This window comes from Pan paniscus, chromosome 2 (assembly GCF_029289425.2).
Source record: "Pan paniscus chromosome 2, NHGRI_mPanPan1-v2.0_pri, whole genome shotgun sequence".
In the NCBI taxonomy this organism is placed as follows: Eukaryota; Metazoa; Chordata; class Mammalia; order Primates; family Hominidae; genus Pan; species Pan paniscus.
In genome coordinates, this window is record NC_085926.1 from 38579944 (window position 1) to 38604283 (window position 24340).

Genomic DNA, 24340 nt, shown 5'->3' on the forward strand with positions numbered 1-24340 from the left:
GGCGGAGGTTGCAGTGAGCCGAGATTGCGCCACTGCACTCCAGCCTGGGCGGCAGAGTGAGACTCCATCTCAAAAAAAAAAAAAAGAAAAAGAAAAAGATAAATTTTATGGTATATGAAGTAGTATACCTCAAGTTAAAAAAAAATCATGGAGCACTTACAGATTTCTAGGCCTCACACTGGTGATTCTGGTCTGGAAAGAGCTAAGAATTTTGCATTTTTACAAACTTCCCAGGTGAGACTGAGATGGCCCTCAGACTAGCATTTGGAAGCAACTGCCCTAGGGTGGCATGCACATGGGACCTTGCTACACATAGGTTCTGGGGTAAGGCCCAAGATTCGGCCACTCCTACAACATCCTGGTGAAGCTGATGCTACTGGTCCACACACCACACTCAATGTCAAGGCTCAACAGTGTTGCTGAGGGGCTGCTCCCAAACCCCACAAATCTAGGCCTCTTCTTCCCCCCAGTGCCCACTGAGCCCACTAAGTGGCGCTGTCGAGGTCCAGCAATGTGCTCCCATCCCCAGGCAGCAGCAGTGTCAAGGCAGCCACTGGGAACCCAGTACAGGTCCTCACTGATGCTTGACAATTCCCTGGGGCAGCTGTCCTGGGGGATAGAGGCTGGCTCCGAGCCCTCAGGGCCAGTTTTTCCAGGTGGAAGCAGCACCTCACAGCCTCAGAGCCATTGCTCAATGGACAGTCTGGCCAGGCTGGGCACTCGAGGGCCCCCCACTGCCTCCCTTGCCCACCTGCCTCCCTGACCTTTCATTTGCCCCACGACCCAGCTCAGCACCTTGCAGGAGCTCTGGAGCTTCTGCTACATCCCTGAGGGCTTCTGTGGCTGCCAAACAGTGCTGGGTTGGTTAGATACCTGGAGGAGAAGCCCCAGGTGAGAGCTGGAGGATGCTGTTAGAGAGGCCACACCCCCGGAGTGAGGCCGGAGACGGGCTCAGAGCAAGAAAAGCTGGCCTTTCCTCCTCCTGCTGCTCTGTTCTTCTTACCAGGCTGTGACCACACTCTGGCAGAAAGCATAACTATTTGCGAAGCTGCCTTATCACTTTTAGGGGAACTATAAAATTCCCAAGGGGCCCAGACGGGGTCTTATTCGGCTCGATACCCCAGCGTGCCTAGCAAAGAGCCTGACACCTACAGGGAACTCAAGATGGCTCAAGATGAAATCTAGACCCACACTTGCCCCACAAAATAGATGCAGCTGTGAATGGCAGGCTGCTCGCTACATATGGTCCCTCTCCACAGTGTCTGCCTCCTACTTTGCTCACGCCACAGCCATGGTTTGCATGTGGGGTTGTCTCATGAACCCCACCAGAAAGGCAGGGGTAGGCTGGAGAGCAGACACGTGGTTGGACGCATGCATTTTACTGCACATGTGCATGCAGACATCACTTGCCATGCATGCCCCTCCAATGAACCCCTGGGGTCAGGATCAGGCACTGGGCACAGGTGGGAAGAAAGTGGAGCCATAGGAGGAGCATCCCCCATCCCTGCCCGGGCAGGAAAAGCTCCTGACCTGCCAGCCTCAGTCCTGGTTATTTAGTCCCTCACTAGGTATCTGTAATCCTGATGCCTCCTGCCTTGGCCAGAGGTTAGTGAGTAAAGTCTTTGTCTTGGCCTCAAAAAAGTCCATTCAGAGAAGGGGCTGAAGGGAACCTTGGAGAGCTCTGTGGGGCCAGCCCGCTAGACCCACAATCGGTCGCACTGCTGAGCCCAGCAGTGTCACTTAGATGATCAGCAGAGCCACCTGCGTGTGTGCACTCACCCTGGTTGCCACTGGCCAAAGGGAGGCCTGCCCAGGCCCTCCCAGTGAAATACTCATGCCTCTGACTGCAGCTGGCACCACCCTCCCGGAAGGCTCCATCTATGGGGCCCCTTCTCTGAAGTCCAGAGAACAGAGTGATTAGGTGCTGGCGCCCCATGCCGTGTGCTGCCCAAATGATGCCCCTCTCAGGCCCAAGCCCGGTAAGTCCCTCATTACGCTGCATCACTCCAATGGCTCTCCTCTGCAGGCTGGAGCTTTTTTCAGCTGTGGTTTATATAATTTAATGCTAACCAGAGTTCTTTGAGATACTCTGAAACTGCAAACAGTTTGTCAACGCCTAATCAAAAAGCAAGTGCTGCCTCCCTCAAAAGATGCCCACATGTGAATAAACTAGAGGCCTCTTTATTGGGAAATGGTTTTTCCTTGGCTAAGTTCTGGTGACCTGCTTGAAGGTCCCTGCAAGTGGGTGGGGAGGAGGATGGACCAAGGGGGTGTGGTGGGGAGGGATATTTGGAGCCAATATCAGAGCCCGACAGACGTCATTTCTTCTGGGATCCTCAGTAGCTTAGCTTCTAGAATGTTCTGAAGAATCAGAAGCGGGTTTCTCAAACTTTCATGTGCCCAAGAATCCCCTGGGGATCAAATGAAAATGCAGATGCTGACTTGGCAGGTCTGGAGGAAGGTCAGAGGTTCTTCATTTCCAACCAGCTCCCAGGTCATGACCATGCATTTGTCTTAGGACCAGCAGGGAATCAGCGCTACTCTCACTCCTAAACTAGAATGGAGGTGGGGTGGGGGCAGCACGTGCACATCCCCAGCGTGGGCCCCCAGGGGGTACTCAGCAGGTATTAACTGCAAAGGATATGAGTGAACCAGAATCTTCACAGCCGCTCTCCGGATGGGGTGGAAGGGACTGAGGACATACAAGGCGTTGGTGGCACTGAACCGGAAGATGGTCTTGCCTTTATTCAGTACGATGAAAGTCTGGGGACAGACAGTAGCATTAGGCCCTTGTGTAGAAAGGCTTTTGGGGGCAGCTTTTGGCTCAGAGCCCTTGGACTGTGGCTGAGGGGTGGGGTGGGAGGAGGAGGAGAGGGGCTGAGGGAGGAGAGGGGGAAGGGAGGCTGCCAGCACATTTGGCAGGTCAGTAGACTCACTGCCTTGCCCATGGGTGGAGGTGAGGGAGGTCTCAGGGGAATGTCAGGTTGGTTGAGATTTAGTTTCAAAATTATAGTCACAAAAAGAAGGGAGCTTTTACAGTCCTTGCCCAGCTGTTGTCACAGCAGAGGCTCAGCAGACCTGGGAATGCCTCCTCCCTCCCCTTCTCCCTTAGCTGACCCCTCCTCACCCTGCATGGGGTCCCTGCCAGGCCCACTGGGAGGGAGGGTGTGAAAGGGAAGCTGCGTCAGCAGGAAGGACTTACGTCAGCAGGAAGGACTTACGGGTGAGGAGAAGGGAAAACGAAAATGCAGAAGCAGTCCCCTGAGAGAGCTTTTCTTGGGACCCTGTCTCCTGGAGTCCAGGACAAATGTCAGCCCCATCCCACAGGACACAGCCTACTGCCTCCCTCCAGAGGATCATGAACAGTGCAATGCAACCCCTCCCTGAGCTTCTGGAAGATCCTTTCTACACAGCACAATGGGGCACAGGAGCGGACAATGAGAGCTGAATGCTGAGACACATGCACATCAGGTGCCCAAGCAGCCCTTGAGGACAGCAGTGCCTCCCCACCTGCCCCGGTGTGTGGTGGTCACAGCTCTGTGGCCTCACGGAGGTCTAGGGGAATGTCACAACCTGACATTCCCCTGAGACCTCCCTCACCTCCACCCATGGGCAAGGCAGTGAGTCCACTAGTCTGCCGAATGAGCTGGTGGGACAAGGTTCTACCCAATCTGGTCTGGGGAGACAAGCTGACCAGAGAGATTAGGACCAAAAGTTCTGTTGTGGTGCCTCCATTGCCTTGTGGGGCTGCAGGCAGCATGGCCAGGGATCAACAAGTGGAAACAGAAAGTGAGAGGTCGGAATCATCCCTGGAGCTGCTGTTCAAGCATTCCCAGACCCAAGGACAGAAGAGATGGTGTCCCTGATCTCTCACAGGCTCAGCTGCCACCAGCCCCCAAAAGCCCAGTCCAGTCTTGACCTCAACCTCAGTCAGGTCCACCTGCCGTGGAGCCTGCCTGTCCCAGCTAACTTCAGCCTAATCGCCACTCATCCTCTCCCCATAAGCTTGACTCACACTACCAGCTGTGGCCTTAACCCTAACCCCAATTCCTACTTCCATCTCCGACCAACCATGACCTAGGCCTGCCCACCTTGACTAAGCCCACCTTCCAGCCTCATTCTGACTCCAGCTATGGCCCCAACCTGGCCTGCACTCCACTGGAGTCACTTGAACCAAGGGAAAGTTCAGCTGGGGGCTTGGGAGCAGGACCAAGTTCAAGGCCTCCTCCCCCACCTGTTTATGTGGACTGGGTGGGCTTTTACTTCACATGCACAACCACTCACGTATCCAATGCATGCATGCACACCCAAAGATGTGGCCCAGGCTCATCCCCAGGCTCTTGGTCTTAAACCACAGTCACACACTCTTGTAGTCACATTTTCTCACTGGCCACACCAGCCCTGTCTGACCCCCATGAGCTTCCTCAGCCTGGTGCTAACTGCAGTACTGTGCCTGGCCACTGTCTTCCTCATACTCAGCCTTCTGGGAAAAATACCTCCCCCAAATTCAAATCCACCTTCCTCTGGAAGTAAGGCCCAGAAGTGTGGGTAGCTTGGAGACCAAGCCTCTGCGGGAGCTCTGTGTGTGGTGGGGTGCAGAGATGGGGCACAAATGGGCCTGAGATCTGGAGGAGGGAGGCCAGGGCAGGGAATTTGGACAGGGGCAGTTACCTCTTGGGTCGGAGCCATGCTAGGAGGAAGCCCAAGTCTCCCTGCCCTAGCAGACAAAAGCCACTTCCCTTCCCTATGATCAGAAGGGACAATGGCAGAACATCACACGCCACCCTCCCCCCAAAATCCCCCAGTGATCACTGCCCTCTCCATCCCTCTCAGACTTTCCACTGGCCTTCTTGGTCCCATTGCCAGCCCTCAAAGCTCAGGGAACTGCTGCTGTGGCCGTGGCCTGAGCCAGCCAGCATAGCCATGCATAGTTCGTGGGTGTGGGGACTACATGCTGTCCCCATTAAGGAGAAAGGACCACAGGCTATGCTCTGTGGCCCAAACTCAGGCAGGGCCCAAACGCAGGCCAGAACTTGGGGCTTGACTCCAATTCACACACACACCACACAACGGGGAGGAGTCCTTCAGGGGTAAAAATCTAACCACATGTAATTCCCAAAGAAGGACATCACAGGAGGCATGTTTTCCCTGAGGCTACCCTCTCTTCTTCATTACACCAAACCAGCATCTCAGGCTGCATAATTCCTGTTTTTATTCCAGAATTCCAAAATTAAGGTGATTGGAATATAGATCACCAGTGACTCATTTCCCCAGAGCCTCATGAGCCACCCTAAACAGAGCCCCATATGGAGGCCAGGCCCTCTTCCCCCTCTGCTCCATTGACAAGGGAGTTGCACAGAAGGGTAGGCAGGGCTGGAGGTGGGTGGTAGTCACCTTTTGGTTGCTATAGAAGGGGTCCAGGTCCTCCAGGGGCTCTCCGATGAGCTCTCGGGGTGGATTGCCATAGAGATCTGGCAGCTTTTTGGAGGCCTGCAGGTCCAGCTGGGGCCGGGGAGCCTCTTCCTCGGGCAGCCCCTCTCGGCTCTCCTGCAAGGTGGTTGAGCCGCGGGCTTGCTTCTCCGCCATGCGCTTCTCGATGGCTGCCAGGGACTCCCGTGTGAACCTGCGGAAGCTGCTGGTGCCCCGAGGTAATAGGAAGTTTGCCATCTTCTCATCCTGCTTCTGGGCACAGGCTCTCCTCACGTTGCCTGTGGGGAAGCTGGAAGACACAGACAATGGGCCTGATGCTATGCCCAGGGACAGAGGGCAGGGTGGGCAGACCTCCTGGGGGTGGCTGTGCTGGTGGAGGGAGGGACACCATTTGCAGAGAGGCTCCAGACCCCAGGATGCCAACAACTCCACAGGCACACCTGGGCAACACTGGCCTGGGTAAACCCAAAGCCCCCCAGGCTACGAGGCACACATGTAGACAGGCAGCAGGGTCACCTCCCCTTTCCTCTCCTAACAAGCATGTCTGAATTCAAGCAGGCAAGAGTGACTGTGTCATCCAAGCACCTTCTTTTTGCCCCATTCCACACAACAGGAAACACTTACATCTTTTGGTTTCTTAACTGTCATCACTTGAGACATTTCTCAGCTTGGAGTTGTCATCCAGATGTTGGCACCCTAGTGTACACAGCTGTGGTGGAGCCCCTGCAGAGAGGCTCCCAAGGAAATCCCCAGGGTGCAGAAACCTTCCGAAACAATCTGGCTCAAAAAATGGGCAATGCCTCCCTTGCCCATCTGAGCTATTTCCCTTCCTTGGAAAGGTCAAAATTAGCCTGGCACTTTAGGCAACCCGAAGATTACTCTGCCTTCCATCTCCCCCATCCCCTTTAAAAATACATACATGCTTACAGATTTTGTAATAACCAAATAAAATTCTAGCAATAAATTGAATCATACTGCAAAAAGAAAAATGGGAAGAGCTGATGGAGTATCTCTGGCTCCTCACACTGCTCCTTGCTCCCCTCCTCCCAAATGTGAACAAATGAATGCTGATCCCAAGTGACAGCAGAACCGGAAAACGGTGACCACTCATCAGCGAGGACATCCAGCCGGCACAGGCATGTGATGCCAAACCGGGAGAATGTGGCCCCTGGTGGCCTCAAACAATCCAGAACCTGGTGTGAACACACTCTGCCTATGACACCGAGGCAGAAGAATGCAGTCCCAACTGCCCCACCAAAACAGGATGTGGTCGGAGCAGCTCCTGACTGTGACACCAAGCCGGGAGGCTGCATCGCTAATGACCACATCAAACCAGGGAATGGTGGGCACCCGTTCAAGAGGGCACGGTGGACACCTGTTGGACATCTCTGCCAGAACAGAATCCTTTCCCCTCACGAGGGTCAGCTTTGCCTTGATCTTACTTCTGCAAAACATGTCACCGATGACCCCAACGAGCTGCTGCCGTACCAACCCCTGCACATGGCCAGCAAACGGCCTGGACTTTGGGGCCGCAGCCCTGAACCCTGAATTGCTGTGAAGCAGGCACCTGGCCAAAAGACAGGTAAATAGTGAGCAAACACAACACACTCAGGCCTCAAAAGGGTGCCGCTCGTCCCTGGGGAAGTGTGGATTGAGATTTGTGAAGGGAGGCAGGACAGAGGTCCCAGGACCCGCACGTTAAGAGGCACTCTGTGTCTTTTTCTTGTTTCATTCAAGTAAAGTTAAAGGAACATCTTTGTTAAAAATAGCAGGTGAGGGAGTAGGTTTCTACTCTATAAAAGCATTTCCCTGTCTCCCTTCCATGTTTGAGTGAACAGACATCTGTAACACTCATCAATGCATGTGAGTGAGGACTTTTTTTCTTAGCTCATGGATATTTGGGTAATTTTAAACTATTTTCTTTATACTTGTCTTCATTGCTTGAATTCTTTAAAATCAGCTTGCATTATTTTTACAGAAACAATAAAACTCATTTGTCCTTTTATTTTAAAAATTAAAAAAAAAAAACAGTCTGGATGACAGCAGCTTCTTACAGGGCAACCCTCTCCACTGTGAGCAATCAGTTCCATAAATTGGGAAGCCACCTCTTTTGCTTGGACTTACTTTCTAAAAACAGTGTTCTCTGTCTCACTGTATCCATCTGTGTCCATATGCCTGCAAGGGTTGTGGGGACACATGCACGCCCATGGATCTGCAGAGGCTCACTGGTACACACTGGCAAGGGTTTGTGTGTGTGTGAGAGAGACAGAGTGTGTGTGTGAGGGTGCAAGCTTACACCTGCACATACGTCTGTTCTAGTAAAGGTGTGTTTTTAATTTGTATTAAATAAAGGATTCATGCAGTTACATGCACATAAGTGTACAGATGGAAGAATTTCCACAAACAGAACACACCTGGTAACCAGCACCCAGAGAGAGAGATAAAATGCTCCCAGTCTCTCAGACTTAGGCTGCCCTCCAGTCACTAAATACCCTCCTTTGCCCAGGGAATCACTCTCCTCACTGCTAATGGCATAGACTAGTTTTGCCTGTCTGTGTATTAATAGTTCAGGGGCCCTTCTTAACAGACTCGGTGAAGGGGTGGTGGAGAGATTTAGGGGAGAAACCGCATCTCCTTCTCATTAACCTCTAATTCAAATTTAGCATTTCCTTGAATTGTGAATGTAGGCAACAAAGCAGAAATTGTGACCAAAAGAAACTGCAGCTATTTCCCTGTCATGTTACAGTTGCTGCTGGCCTCTCAAATAACATTAATACTCATCACGACTTCAAAATTATAGCACTTAGATTTGCTGCTAGATCTTAATATTTAAAACATGAATAAAGACATATACTACTCTATCAAAAGTTGGTTTCTGTGTTCCGATAGCTGTATTTCAATATAGTTGGTTTCCTTTTTAATCCTATGTGTTTTATTTTGTCTCAAAATATGTGCTTCTGAGATGGGCTTCGCTCAACTGGTAGAGAAAGGTTAAGACCCTGGCTTGGTCCTTGCTCAGGTGCTGACCCTGGGGTCCCCTCCTCTGCACCTCAGCTCCTCATCTCTAAAGAAGGATGAGGCAAGCCTCCAAGTCCTTTCTGGGATTCTATAATGCTCTTACCGTGAGTGGTTTCAGCCACTCCCCTGGCCTCTGGCTCTGACTTACCTGAACTTTGTGTCATTTCTGGGTGTGGATTGGGACCCCAGTCTGCCCCACCCTTGGACCTGAGAAATTCCATTCTGAGTCTTACAGTGGCCCTGTGGGATGGACAAAGACCAGAGAGGCAGATGTCCTATGTCCAAGCACTTCCATACCCTCTCCAGTCTTCTCCATCCAAGGCCTGGTGAAGAAGCCCTAGGTCCTAAGAAGGATCCTATCCCAGCTGGCCTCCAGCAGAGCATCCACTCGCTCGGGGCCCTGGCCTGGGAGGGGTATAGTCTGCCCAGGGGAGCTGCTGAAACCAGATTCCAGATGAAGCTCTCTGCTGCAGCAGCCGGGCAGCCTCATGTTCCAAAGTAAACCTACCAAGAGTGTCCTTTGTCTCTGGGGCCCCCAGGCTGCTCCTGGTGGGCGGGTGGGATCCGCTTTCTCCCTTGTTCTCCCACCACCTGCACCTGGCTCTGGCCCTGCCCTTCCTTTAGCAGCTCAGGGCCCACGCCCTGCTGTGGCCAAGCCTGGCTGAGTCCTGGCTGCAGGGTTTCCGGTGCTGCCAGGGTGAGGAGGGCTCAGGGGTGGTCTGAGGATGCTCTGGGCTCAGGTTCAGCCACACCCCTCAGGCCTAGGATGTCAGGCCTGCAGATTTCAGAACCCATCCCCTGGCTGTGGAAGGTTGTAGGGGAAAATAGGTAAGCAGGGGCCCCTGGTGTTGGTCTCACATAGCCCCAGAGTTTGGGGAGGCTGGACCTGGCTTGATTGTAAGACCACAGTCGCTCATCCCCTAGATGCTAGCACCTCATGATTCTCCACCCCCCCCCCCCCCCCCCCCGCCCAGCACAGCTGCTCCATCTGCATCAGCTTGGCCATCTGCAGCAGCCCTACCACAGCTCATCAGGCTGGGACCACTCCATCCGGCTATGCACTCTTCCAGGGCCAGGCTTCCCTGTCCTTTGGGCTTCACTCTAGAGCCCCACCCCCAACTCCATCCTGCCCCAGGTTCATCGGCTTCTGGAACTGGATGCATCCCTCCCTGCATCCGGAAGGCTCCTGAGAGCTCATGATGGGAGCAGACTGTGAATCTTCCTTTCCAGACTGGCTCCTCCTGACACCCTTTCTTCTGGCACTGGCCACAAGTTCCCAACCCTCACCCAACATCACTGCCCTGGGACAGGCCTCCTTGCCCCTGCTTGGACCATGGCAGTGCCTCCCTCTTTCCTTCTATCCCACACATGCAGCCCCCTGCTCCTAGATTTAGACATTCTCCAAAATTCTGTGTGCCCTGAGTGATGCCAGAGTCACCTCCTGCTCTCCTCCCCATTCTACCTCCTCCAGGACACCTCTTCTGACTGCCCACCCCCCCACACTGACTCCTTCCTCTGTGCCCCCTCACCCAGCTCTGGCCCCTTCCTGGCCTCTGCTGGTTACTGACAGGCCCTGTAGTATGTGTATTCACATCAAGGTAGAGATGCTGCACAAGGAGAATATTAACTGTTCACACCAGAAACTAGACCCCCCTGCACTGTTTTCTCAACTGGCTTTCCTGAAGGAGGGTTTTCTGAATGCAAAGGCACATAGCTGGTGCTCAATCAGCAATGGTGACACTGCTATGACAGGACACAATAGCCAGGCAGGTAGAGAGCAGCTGTAGGCACTGTCTGAGGTGGGAGATGGATGTGGGGGGAACTACTTGTCCCGGTTTACATGGGACTTTCCTCATTTTGGCAGTAAAATTTCTGCACCTTGGGATACCCCCCAGTCCTGGACAAATCAGGTCACCCTGGGGAGCCTCCCCTCTCCTTGCAGCCCCTCCCTACTCACTCCCCTCCCTGATCGCAAAGGAAGGCACACTTCAACCTCCTGAGTCACGTCTGGCATTTTGGTCTCCTTGGAATCGGAGCCTCTGGAACACAGCATGCAAATAATATTCTTTGCCATGTAAATTTATGCAAAGCATTGTGTGGAAGTGGTTCCCAGGCTTCCTAGAAAATCTCTGTGGGCTTCCTCCACTCTGTGCTCCTCTCTCCTGCCCTGCAGTTGGGGTGACCTTGGGCTGGAGCACCCAGCACCTAGGGTTTGCAGTCTCACCAACCCCAGAACACAGTGCAGCTTTGCCCGGCCACAGGGCACTCGCCTTCTGCCTGCCCCTCACTGCTAAAGAAGAGGCTCAGGAAGAGGGTGTGGGTGCCCTCAAAACAGGAGCTCACTCCCCATAGGTGGAGGTCAGGACTCCCTGATCACACTCTGATCATACTCCACAAATGAGCACAGGGCCCCTGCTCTCTACCCTGGCTGACAGGACTCCCTCCAAAGATGAGTCTGGGTGCTCCTGGCTTGGCAAGACCAGGGACAGGAGAATGGGACTAGATGTAGCTTGACAAGCTGTAACTTCACCCCAGTCATCCACAGGCCCCCAAATGTGGAGATGACAGCCAGGAACCTCGCTCACTCCAGGCTTGCTTGCTTGGAGTCACCCATCAGAACTTCTAGCCCTGCTTGTAAGGCAACTGCATTTTTTCCTTGAGAACATGTCAACCCATCAACACCTCACAGACTCATTTTATTAATTGAATGATTCAGTGAACATTTAATCAGCACCCATTGTGTACATGGTCCTAAAAATGACTACACAGAATACTTTTCTTCCCAAAGTGATGGATCCCAAATCAACAAGAGATAATGAGGGGATGAGGAAGAGTCATCAGTAAAGAGAGTCTGTGGTGGCTGGCAAGGAAATTCACCCAGATTTGCTGACATTGGCAACGAGGAAATGCCCTGAGCCAGAGAACCAGGCCTTGCATCCACCTCTGCCTCCCCCTCTGGCCTCCCACCTCACCCTCTTGAAGATTTCCTGTTCCTAGGGATAAGGAAGTGGTTAGGGCTGTGCTTGGAAGCCAGCTCACCTGAGTGAATCTGGGCCCTGGCCACGCATTTGTCTTGTGTCTTTGGGCAGATTAATTGATTGATGTTTCTCTACCTCAGTTTTCCCATTCGTAAAATGGGGTTAATAATAATATCTATTTTACAGGGCTGCTGTGAAACATAAATGTATTGATATTTGCACATGCTTGACACACAGAAAGTGCCAAATGAATTTAGTTGGTATTGTGGTTATTGTTGTTATTATTATTCTTATGAGAGATCAAGCTCAGAAGGCCTCCTTGTTGCCCACACCAGCCCTCCCTGCCTGGGCTGGCTCTTTCCCTCCTCTCTGTATTCCTGGCACACTTGAATTTCCATCCTTACTTCAGCACAGGATGGAGTAGTTTACTTGCACGCCTGCCTCCCTCCTGGATTTTTGTCCTGGTCTCCCAAAGCAGGGACTGGTGAATGAAGGAATGAAAGAATGAGGGAGTGTGAGATTAACCTTCCTATTGCCTGGATAGACACTCACACTGTGACTTAGTCCCTTTTCTAGACCTCAGTTTTTCCAACCCCAGGCACTGGACTAAGGACCACCCCAGCAGCATCACATGCTCATTCTGTGCCCTGCACTGCACTCAGTGCAGTTCGTGGATCACCTTACTTCATCCTTGCAACAATCCTAGGAAGACGGGGGTTATTAGCCTCGCTTTACAGATGGGAAATCTGACTGTAGGAGAGATGAAGTGAGCCCCTGTCTGTATGAAGCCAGGCCTGTGAGCCTACCCATTGCACCACATTGCCTCCTACCCCTGCGTGCAGAGAGTGGGATAAAGGCTCATGGCTTGCCTATGGCCCATCTGCCTGGACTGTGTCTGTGACCCCCACTTCAAGGCTAAGAGTCAGCCCTGTCAGCCTCATCTGAGCCTGGTTCTCCCTCTATGCAGCCCAGATGCTCCCAGGGAGACCTAGCCGATTTCTGCCCATGCCCGAAGAGTCAGCAGTTTTCCTGGCAGAAGCGATTCCCCAGCAGTTTTTCTCTCCAGCTCAAGCACTGTCCAACAACAGGGTGGCCACTCATTCACTGCATGTGGCTACCAAGTGCTTGGAATGTGGCTACTGTGGACTGAGTTGTGCTATTGTAAAGTCACATCCATTTTGCAGGCTTAGTACAATAAGGAATGTTGACTATTTCGTTAATAACTTTTAATATTGATTACAAGTTAAACAGATAATATTTGATAGTAGTATACTGGATTAAATAAAATGTGTTCAAGTTAATTTCACGTTTTTTTAGTTTAAAAAATGTGGCTGTTAGAAAATTTAAAATTGCATATGTGGCTTGCATTTGTGACTCATATTATATTTCTGTTGGATGGCACTGACATCAAGTTCCAGCCACCAGGCCCTAAGCCCTTAAAAAATTCTACCTGAGGCCGGGCACAGTGGCTCATGCCTGTAATCCCAGCACTTTGGGAGGCCGGGGCAGGTGGATCACCTGAGGTCAGGAGTTTGACACCAGCCTGGCCAACATGGTGAAACCCCATTTCTACTAAACATACAAAAAGCTAGCCGGGCGTGGTGGCAGGCACCTGTAATCCCAGCTACCAGGAGGCTGAGGCAGGAAAATTGCTTGAACTCGGGAGGCAGAGGTTGCAGTGAGCGGAGATTGCACCACTGCACTGCACTCCAGCTTGGGCGACAGAGCGACATTCTGTCTCAGGCAAGGGTGGGCGGGGGGAAGACTTCTACCTGCTTTGGGGGTGGGGCTGGGGGCGGGGGCCTCAGGGAAGGATTGAAAGAGCATTGTCCCCCGCAGACCAGAAAGTGCCCATCCTGGTTTCTGGCAGTGGCTGTGGGTGGTTGTGGAGGCTCAAGCCACAGGTTGGGATGGTGGGGGATGTAAGTGGGAGGGATCGACAGTAAGTTTCAGACCATCCCTCCCGCCCAGGCAATTGTCTGCACAGTCTCGGCTCTCCCGGGCTAACAGCTTGGACAAAGGCTCAGTGGGGGTGCCAGCTGGTGCTGGTGGCCCGTGCTTTCAGGTCCTTGCTCCCAGATCAAAGGCACATTGGTCCGTCCTTGCACGGGGCCTCAGCTAACCAGCTCCCCACAGGCTCCGCTCCTTTGAGGCTGCATAGGCATTAACCCTGTCCAGTCTGGAGCCCAGTTCTGGGGGAGATGGGAGAGTCTGAGGAGCCTGTCATTCTCTACTCTTAATCTCCACCTCCAGCGATCTTGCTAAGTCCTGAAGAATCATCCCCATCCCTCCTGGAGGTGGAGGAGAACACACCCACCCTGAAGCCAGGGAATGCCCTCATTTACATACATTTGCATCTCATTTATTCCAACACCCAGGCTGAAGCCGAGGCTAATTCAGCTGACAGGAAAACCCCACCCGCTTTAGCTCTGCTGCTCTGCTGAAGTGATTCCCCAGGCAGGGATGAAATGAAATGGGGGTCCCTGAGACCGGGTCCCCCTCCAGAGGTGGGAGCTGAGGAAGAGTGGGCTCTTCGGCCTGAGCCCTGAATTTTGCCCACCTCCCAAGGACAAACTGGCCTGGGGGTAGCCACTCTCTTCCCTGAAAGGTGGGTGGCCCTGCTTTTTTCTTCATAGCCCTTCTCCACAGTAAGAATGGGGGCCGGGGGCTTGGCAGCAGCTTATTCAACCCATCGACTGTTCATCAGTGTCTGGGTGCCAGGCCAGGGGAACTGCAAAAGGCCCAGGTCGTTCAGGCACCCCCTCCAAAGTGCATAGGGCACCCCCCTACCCCAGGCCCGAGTCTTCTTTGTCAGCCCCTTTACACATGCCCAGGTCCATCCACAGGGGATCTAGAATATGCTGAGTGGCACTTCGCTGTCAGCCAAGGCAGCACTGCCCCTGGCCCTGGGTCTCCAGGGCGGGGACCTGGATGGTCTAATACCCTGAAACCACAGAGACCCAGAGTTGGAGTGCCAGCTTAGTCACCCAGGGGCATTCCACCCCGGACCCCAGACCATCTCTGTGTAAACACACATGGTACACATAATCAGGCCAGAAAGGTGCCCACATGTGGCCCAGGAAACACCGTCATGGCACACAGGTGCCCGAGACAGCAATCAGCGTTCTAAGTCTCTTTCTAGCTCAATTCCTTCCAACTCATGTTTCTCAATACTTGAGCTGAAAAAAAGCTTCACAGAGGAACTGTGCACTGATGCCATGGCAACTGAGGCATTTATGGGGCACCTACTGTGTGCACCAAGAGAGATGGAAACCTCGGAGGCCCACCTCTAGGGTCTCTTAGTGTCCAGAGGGAAATAAGCCAATCAACCAATACACTAAATTTATGCCACAAAAGTGTCCATGATGTATTATAGCCAAATGTGCAACCCTTTTTTCTTAATATTCTTTCATACTGAGGTATTCTTTAAACACAAGAAAATGCTTTAAGTATACAGTTGGATGAGTTTTGACAAATGCATACACCTGTGTAAGTGCCACTCCAATAAGACAGTAAACATCCCCTCACCCCAGAAAGTCCCACTATTCCTTTCAGTCAACTGCTCTGATTTCTATCACCTAGGTTGGTTTTGCCTGTTCTGGAACTTCATGCATATGGAATTCTACCTTATGGGCTCTTCTGTGTCAGGCTGTTTTTACTCAACACAATGTTTGAGATTTTTACCTTTTATTTGTTGGCGAGTGTGATCTAAGCTCCCTGTGTAATGCACTGTGAATACAAGTCACCCATCTGGGGACGTGTCCTTAATTTGATCATAAAAGGCGAGGACTGGAAGGGACCTGAAGTCCAGCTATCTCTGGGGACCATAGGCCCCAAGGGAACCTTAGGGAGTTGTTTTCTCTCCTTCCCTCGGACTTCCTGAAACAGAAGCTCAGCAATTAGACATCTAATAGGCACCTAGGCTCAGCAAGCAAGTGGAGGCTTTCCTTGGGTTTCCAGTTTTACTGGCAACTAGCTGTCGCTTTATTTAACTGGCAGTCTGTGCTGCATCTGACCCAGCACAGTGGTGAGGCTGTCGCTGCAAATGGCCGGCTGAGCTCCCATGTCTTCTTCTGACCACGTCTATGAGCAGAACATGAGGAACAGAGGCTGGGGTGGGTGGTCTCTGGCCCTCAGCCTCCTTGTACCCCACACCAGCTGGTGTCCCTTGAGTGGAGCCCTGGGCTCAGTACAGAATGAACGCGGGGCTGGGGTTCTTCCTAGGAGCATGCCCAGAGGCAGCAGAGCTGCGCAGCCAAGGGCGGGCACCTTGGCTCTGAGGGGCTTGTCTGGGCCACTTTCCTGCGCTTGGCCCAGGTTGATGAGGCTGGGGCTTTGATGGCCAGGCAGGGTGCACTGATTGGGCTTGGCTGGTCCCACCCATGGTCTGATTTTTTCCCCCATCTTAGATCATTTGGGGTACCTCCCAGCCTAGCCTGAGTGTAGGGGGATGGCTAATGTAGCTTGAGTACCCTGAGAACTGATTTGGTGCCTGAAGCCAGATTACCTCTCTCTGCTCTGCCATCTCTTTGAAAGCGGCCTCTTGCCTTGCACAGGCCTTCGAGGAATCAATACCTACCAGAACGGCATTTACCATTCTCCTGGTGCCAGGAGAAGCCTCTCTCCTGTTCAAAATCCATTCCCAGAAACCACGGGGGCTCCCTGGGCAAGGGTAAGGGTGAAGTCCTGTCTGAGCTCTGCCCACTTCCCCCGTGTGACCTTGAGCCTATGGGGCAGCCAGCACCAGCCTTGGCCACCCAGGGCTGTTAGGAGGCCAAGGAAAGCCCTTGGTGATGATGACAGGGGTTTTTGAGTGGACAAGAGACCCTCCTGGGCACACAGAGATGCTGTGAGAGCAGCTCCATCCCTCCATTCTGCTAATACCTCTGTGGGGACATGACTTTCCATTGCCTCCCTAGGAGATTTAAACAGAAGAAGAAACTGAAGAGGAGAGAAAGAACTGAAGCCTCAGTGCATAGACATTCTCTCCTGACAACAGGCCCAGTCACATGATCTGGGCATTCACCTCTCTGAATTCTGTGCATCCTCTGTGGAGGGGTACCAGTCCCACCTGTTCCAGACAGTCTCGCCTGGCTGCTCTGGGCCACACTGACCTCCCACCAGGGAAGCTCAGCCCCTAAGTTCAACCTTACATTCTTCCTGTCCTGGGCGGATCTCTCCCTGGCCCTCTGAGGCGAACCTAGGAGGTCTTAAGAATTTTCACTGTCCTTTTCTGCCCCTCCAGAATAGTAAACAGAGTGAGGAATGGACAAGAGAGGTTGAGAAACTGTTCTATCAGACTCTGGCTTCGCAAATCACAACTAAATTTTATGTTGGACTTGGGGCATACCAGGTACCCCTTGGGGAAATGAAGTTGCAGGGGGAGGCTGTGGGTACCAAGCTCCCCAGCCCATGGCTGTGGCTCTTCAGGGAAGACAAGTGACGGCAGGCGGGGTGGAGAAGGTAAGATAAGTGTTAAAGAATTGATGTCAGATGGCCTCAGTGTTGTGCCAGGGGTGGTGCCTACCTCCACAAAGCCTGGTCCTGGGACTTTCCCCACACTGGGGCTCCCAGGCTCTGAGAATTGATGTGGGGTCTCTATAAATAGCGTCATTCCATATTGATCATCTTAAAAAGACACGGTATGTTCTAGGCCCACGGATAGGAGAGTTGTGTCTAAAAATAGTCTCATCCCCAGGAACCGCTGCCAGCCTGAGGCGAGTGGTGTAAGCTGTGCATAGCCGAATGGGCAGTCTGAAGGGGTGGGTCAGAAACAGAGGCACAGAACCTCTCCATCCCTACCCTATTCCCTCTGCTCCAACCCACAGAGTTTTCCCCTGCCTCAGGGCCTTTGCACTTGCAGTTCCCTCTGTAACATTCTTTCCCTAGACCTCCTCGGGCTTGGTTCTTTCATGTTATTCAGGTCTCAGTTCAGTCTCCTCCTTCAAGGGGCTTTCCCTGCCCAGCCAGTCTAGAGTCACCCCCACGTCTCTCCATCACATTGTCCTGTTGTATTTCCTTCATAGCACTAGCCCCTATCTCGAATTATCTTCTGTATGGATTGGTTTAATGGTATCTCCCTACTTGTATGTAAACTTCATAAGAACAATTGTTATAGCTTGTACACCTTCTAGAACCTTCCATGGCCCAAAGGCATGAACTCTGCCTCAGACCCCTGCATCAGGGCAGCCTGGGCTGGCAGCAGGCTGTGGGGCTCTCCCGTCCCAGGCTTCCCCTGCAGCCCTGGCCAGCCCTGTCGTGGGTCTGCTCCCCACGGGGCCCAGCCTCTGTCCACAGGCTACTCACTGGCCCTGCTTTTTCCTCTCTCTGCCTTCTTCATGTATTTAGCCGCAGGGCTTTTACTCCAGCTCCCTTCTCCCAATCCTATCACCCTGGATACCTGCCCTAGACAACTTAATCTTGTCCCTAAATACGGCTTTCTGGAACACCCTTCTCTCTGCAGAGCAAGGGCCCCCTTCCCTTTCTGCCTGCCACCCCCAGCAGGAATCACATTTCCTGCCATCAAAATCTCCCTCCCAGAGATTCACAGAAAGAGTTATTCCCTCTACCCAGGCCTTCCTGACTGCCCCCTGAACAAACAGTAACCGCTACACACTTCACTGGTACGATCTTAACTCACAGACCTGCAGCCCTCACTGAGGGAAAGGCCTTCCCCCAGGCTCCTGCATGGCGATGTGCTGCACGGACACGCATGCCCACAGTGTCCACTCCAGGCTCTCCCGACAGCCCTCCCTGACCCCACCCCTCGCCAGCTCCCTTCTATCTCTCTCCTCCCTCTTCAACCATCAAACTCTTTGAAAGAGCTGTCTACACATGCTGTCTCCACGTCCTCACCTCCAGCTCGCTTCTCAACCCACTCCAAACTGGCTTCCATTCCCACCAAGTCACTCATTCATTCATTCAACAAGAACCCGTCTGTACTGGGCCCTACATTCTGCGGGCGCTGAGTGGAGTTTCTCCTACCAAGGTCACCAGCACCCTCACCGTGGCTCGATCTAATGGACACTTCTTTTTAAATTATTGATTCTTTTTCTATCTATCCATGAACTTCTGAGAATGCACCTTAAGTCTCTCAGCAGAAAGAAACAGGGCACTTTCCCTCCCCCCGAGCAGGGCACTCTCCTTGCCTTCTGCAGCGCCTCCTACTCCTGGCTTTCCTCCTACCTCTCTGGCTGCTCCTTCTCAGCCTTCTCTGCAGACTTCTCCTGCTTTGATGGTTGGAGTATTTCTGGGCTCCTGACTCAACCCCCTTCCTTCTTACCCTCTACACCACGTTAGAATCACCTGGGTGCTTCCAAAACTCCTGATGCCCAGGCCTCATCCCAGGGTCAAATGAATTAGCATGTCTAGGGCTGGAGCCTGAGCATAGGTATTTTTACTTAAAGCTTTCCAAGTGATGCTAATGTCACCAGGAGTGAGAACCCCAGGTATGCACTCTCGCTGGGCAATCTAACTCAGTGCCACATCTCCAATGACCAACCTCTGCTGAAGGCTCTAAGTTTCCATTTCCAGCCCAGATCTCCATCCTGAACATACTTCCTACCTGGACCCTTCCCTCCAACTACCTTCTGGATGTCAGCATCTGTCCCTGGAAGTACAACAGGTTCAAATCAGAACCATGAAACATCTGTCACTTTTCCTTTGCTCTTCATCAAGCTTGCCAACCCAAATTTAACTTGACCATTCTTCTTCTCATGGTGCGCCAGGGGGCAGCACACCTCACTTAGTGAGACATTGGAGGTGGGGAATGGGAGAGCAGCATGTCACTTGACAGAGAAGGAAGATGGGACACCATAAGTTCTATTACCTGTGGTAAGCTGCCAGTCGCCTCTCCTTCAATGGAAAGACTTTGGATGGCACCCATGGTCTGAGCTGGGGAGGTGGTATAGTACACAGCAGATATTGACACTTGGGCTCAAACCCAAGTTCTGCTACTTAGAAAATGTGATGGTGTGCAACTATTTAACCTTTCTGGACCACCAGTTTCACCATCTGCAAAACGGCCATTATGATGGTCCCTACCTCTAGGGTTGATGCAAGGATTCAGTGAGATTAACCGTATAAAGCGCTTAGTGCCATGCCTGGCCTGCAGAAAGCACTCAGTGAATGTTAGTTATTTTTAGTAACATTACTGAGGATAAATTCCCAATTCCTGAGCAGAGCTCACAAGGGCCCCCGTGACTGTGACCTTGGCTTTAACTCCGCTCTTCTCTTCCTCACACCATGGGGCCCAACGAATCACTCAACTAATAATTGTGCTGTTTCACTTCTCTGTCTTTTGTACATACTGGTCCTGACAGCTAGACTGCACTGTCCTTGCCTGGAAAACTCCTATTCACCCTTCAAAACCCAGTGTGGAAGGTTATTTTTGTTAGAATAAGATTCTTGACTATTCCGGCCAAAGGTAACCACCTCTCCTGTGAATGGGCTCTGGGGACACACTTCTACCACTGCACACCCTTCCAATAACCTTCCCAAGAGTGAGCATAAGCCAGCATCCTCTGAACAGAACACAAACTGCAATTTGCCACTGTCCCTGGCTGCCCTCAGGACTCCCTTCTCTTTGGATTGCCTGGGCACCAGCCTCCGCTGTTCTCCCATCCCCAGCTGTCTCTGGTGCTTCCCACTAGTCCTCCAAGCCCAATCTTCATGCTGAATGAGTCAATACTAGAATTTTTCCAGAGGAGCTTTGATCAACACACAGAGAGGGAGCCGAGCACCTTGGAGCACAGCAGCTGCCCTTGCCACACTGGGCTGAATGCTGGCTCTTGGCACCCCAGGGCCAGTTCCCCTTCTGCTCAGATCCTCCTGGCTCAGTTCTAGGCTTATTTGCCCCACAGAAAGTAGATCTCAAGGTGTCTTCACACTGAGTGGTGCCCCCAATCCACTGATTCTCTAGATGACATTGAATAAGTCCTTGAGCTCCTCTGGGCCTCAGTTTCCCCACTTCTACGATATGGTAGTGATGACATGATTAAAAGTTTAATGAGGCTCTTTTCAGCACAGAGCTGGACACTGTAACATAGAATCTGTGTTCCACACCCTGGCTGTCACCTGACCTCACCCTCTCCATGCTCCTGCAACAGCAGCCTGACCACCCTCATTCCACCTCGCACTCATTACCACCGATTCATATGCACCTGCCCAATTCTAACTGAGTGGAGATGAGGTCAAACAGATGGAGTTGAGGGCAGCGGCAACAGCCTGGGCCCCCAGTAGCTGGGGCCTCTGCTGCTCAGGGTCCCACTAGATCCTGAAGGATGGTGGGAACCTGGGAGAGGGCTTGGGATGCCATGGCATGGTGGGGGTCACGTGGTTTGCCTGTCTGGATGATACTGCCTAGGCTCACTGGGAGACACACCTGGGGTCTCAGCAGGAGGCGAGCAGATGCCTGGGAATGGAACATAGGCCCAGGACCTTAAGAGGAGATAGATCCCATGGCCCAGGGCTGGGCTAAAGGCACTGAGGAGCACAAGAGTGAGTCCTGCACTATCTTAGCCATGGCATCCTGATCTGGCTGTGCCCTGCTCTCCAACAGGTGTTTGCAAGGCAGGCCTACAGCCAGGGACTTGTCCCCAACATCATTTCCCCCCATCCTCATCACCACCACTAACAGTCCCCACACCTCTGGCCCCCACCAGCCCTTGGCCTCTCGGACAAAGCTTGGCACCTCCACTTTCTTCCAGAGCGCCACCAAAGACGATCAAATAACACAGAGGTCGAGAGCCACCTCCCATCAGGGTGCGTGGATCTGTCCGGCTCAGAGAGAGGAGGGCAGAGAACTCTCTCCAATCTCACCGCAAAGAGATCTCCACCCCTTCAAGAAGCACAGAGATCAGACAGAGGAGATGCGGCCCCTTTAGGGCGTCAAAGGGCACCGAGATCTCTACATGGTCTAAACGCGCAGAGATCTCGTCCCACAGAGAGGACAGCCCCAGCGGACGGTTCCCCCTGGGCCCAGAGAAAGGGGGTGCGTGGCTTCCTCCCCCATATCCAGCCCTGCTCGGTCAGCCCCCGCAAACCCCGCTCTCTGGAACCACATTCATGGCGCGCCTAGTCGCCGCTCTGACCTTGGGGTCTCCGGCCTCCGGTATCCGGGTCCCAATCCCAGACCCTCCCCGAGCCTGCGCCAGGGATGGCCGGGAAGCTGGGGCCGCAGCTCCCCCTCCCCCGGCCCTCGACAGCGCACCGGGAAACCCGGAAGGAAAGGGAAGGGAAGGGGGGCGCACGGTGATTAGAGACGTCTCCCCCGGGGATACCCTCCAGCCGGGCGGATCTGCGCCCCTTCTCCCCCTCCGGTTCTCTGGGGCACTGATCGGGGAGGGAGCGGCTGGGCGGACCCGGGGCAGGGGAGGAGCACGCAGGGGCTGGAGGCTTCGGCCCTCGGGGAGGAAAGTTGGGCGGCGGCAGGCGGAGGGGGCTCCGGCCGGGCCAGGGCTGCCGGGCGCGGGGGCACTCGCTCACCTGCTGGTCCCCCGGCCCGGCCCCGGGGTGGGCGGCTGCTGCTTGGCGCGGACTCGGCTCGGCGCGGGGCTCGGGGTACTGGGCGCAGGCTCAGCCGCCCCGGGGGAGCGATCCCTGCATCCTACGGGCGCCGCCGCCGTCTCGGCTCCGCGGCTCTGTTCGGGCTCCCGGGCTGGGCAGGCGGCGCGGGCTCGGGCTGGGGGCGGGGTCGGGGGCGGGGTCGGGGCGGGCCCCGCCTGGGCTCGGCCTGGGGCTTGGGGCCCCGGGCTGGCTCCGCCCCAGAGCGACGCGCCCAGGGCTCCGCACGTGGCGCTCCGCCCGCTCGGAGGGGGGACACACCGGCGCCCGCCGGGGCGCACACTCCCACACTGACCCGGGGGCTCACAGCCACAGACAGCCGCCCACGCGGCCGCGGACAGACAGACATAGGCGGGGGTACACACACGGCGACCCGGGGACGCTTCACCACAGATGGCCACCCACGCGGACGCGGACAGGCACACATTAACAAACACTGGCATACACACCAGCACCCGCCGGAGTATACACACACACACACGCAACCTTGCTGACTTGGGAAGGCTACCAGACACCCACCCACCCACGTGGACACGGGCATACACTGACACTCATGCCGAGACAGACACACGCTGCCATAGGCATACCTGCACTGACACAGACACACACATGCACCCTGAGACAGATACACACCCCCACACACCCACACAGACACAGACAGACACATCATTGACACACACTGACACTGAGGAAGACACTCTGACAAACTTAGACACCCACATGACTTAGACACACATCCACTGACACACTGACACAGAGACACACACACTCACTCGAACCACACTTTCCTGGAGACACACTTAGTGATGCCACAGAAATCTGCACAATGGTACACATCTACCTGAACACACTGACGCACATGCTGACAGAACCAAACACACACCCAGACCCAGAAGCAAGCAGGCAACCAACACAGAGACACCCACACACGCGCGCACACACACACACACACACACACATATATATACATGTATATACCTCTTTATATATATACTTCCACCCTCTTGAGCCACATACAACCTTCACCTTGACACATGCAGAGCCTGGAGTCACATACCTACACACCCACTGTTTCTCACTCAGAGACATGGTCATAGGCACACACACGCGGAGACATACACTGACAAACAGTTGCTCCCATGCCCATGCCCAGGGCCTATGGGGACACACTTCTTGTTTAAACAAAACAGGCCATCAGGGCAACCCGCTTGGGTCCCCTTCCACGCTGTGGAAGCTTTGTTCTTTCCCTCTTCACAATAAATCTTGCTGCTTCTAAAAACAAAAACAAAAACAAAACAAAACAACAACAAAAAACAGGCCATCAGCTTTTGCCCACGAAAAAAGTACAGTCATTGGAAGGGATGGTACACTTTTCTGCCACATTTTCAGGGCTCCCAAAAGCAAGAACCGCTCTTAGAGAGCCAAATGGGTGCCAGGGTCTCAGAGGGCACAGAGGTGCTGGGTTTGGGAGCCCAGAGGCTGGGACCTGCTCCTCCATGATGGGGATCTTGGAGAGGTGGGAGGGCAAAGAGGGGGGTGGGGGACAGCGTCCGTTTGCCACCTGGGTGTGGGGCTTCGTTGGACGCCTTAGGTACATACGGAGGGGCTGCTCTGCTTGCAGGAGGGGATCAGTAGGAAAGTCAGTCCACAGGAAAGTTCAGGACATGGGCCTCTCCGGCCCCGAGTTGAGTGGGGTGTCTGGGGTACAGACGGATGGACCACAGGTCGGCTGCCAGCCTTTAGCGCCTGACGAGCCTCAGGTTGGCTAGCAGCTCCCACTATCGGCCAGAGGGGGAAGTGCAGGCAGTGTCAACGTTTCAACCCACGTGCAGCCGCCTTCCCAGAGTCACACCTACCAGGCAGGAGAGTACAGTAGCAGGAAGGTCCTACCTCCCCTAAGAACTTCCATCACGGGCTTCTCGGCCTCAGAATGAAGCTTCTACTTGCAAACTGACATTGGGTCAAGCAGGAGACAAGGCTAGGATAGAAGCTGCTGGGAGTAGGGGTGGATACCTGCCTCCCTTCCATCCATATGTAGCAGAAGTGGGGTTTTCACTCTCCTGTTTAGTATTGGGCAACTGGATGTTGCCAGCAGGAGAGGTGGGCTGAGCCTGGTAAGTCTACATGCACCCTGAATTTAAACAAGGGGAGAGAAGCCCAGGGGATGGGGAACCAGAGCCCTGAACCTGTAGAAGTTCATCCATAAAAGCACACCTTGTGGTCCTAGAGAGGCCTCAGAGTGCAGAGACAGGCAACAGGTGTCTGGAGACAGGCACTTCCTACAAAGAGCCCTTGCCAAGATCTTGGCTACTCCCTTCTCTTTGCCAGACCCTATTTAAATTTTTTGTTTT

At 53.6% G+C, this 24340-nt stretch overlaps 1 protein-coding gene across 2 annotated transcripts in view; it reads right to left on the bottom strand.

The window, feature by feature from the left end:
• SCN5A (sodium voltage-gated channel alpha subunit 5) overlaps positions 1-22074 on the bottom strand; it is a 101672-nt gene extending 79598 nt beyond the window's left edge. For both annotated transcript variants that reach the window (XM_057301688.1, XM_034956141.4), the window contains exons 1-3: positions 21912-22074; positions 5395-5719; positions 2645-2763 (exon numbers count right to left, since the gene is read on the bottom strand). In XM_057301688.1, the coding sequence (XP_057157671.1) occupies positions 2645-2763; positions 5395-5667 (392 nt within the window). In that variant the 5' untranslated portion in view covers positions 5668-5719; positions 21912-22074. The remainder of the gene's footprint in view (positions 1-2644; positions 2764-5394; positions 5720-21911) is intronic.
• Positions 22075-24340: the final 2266 nt, after the last annotated feature.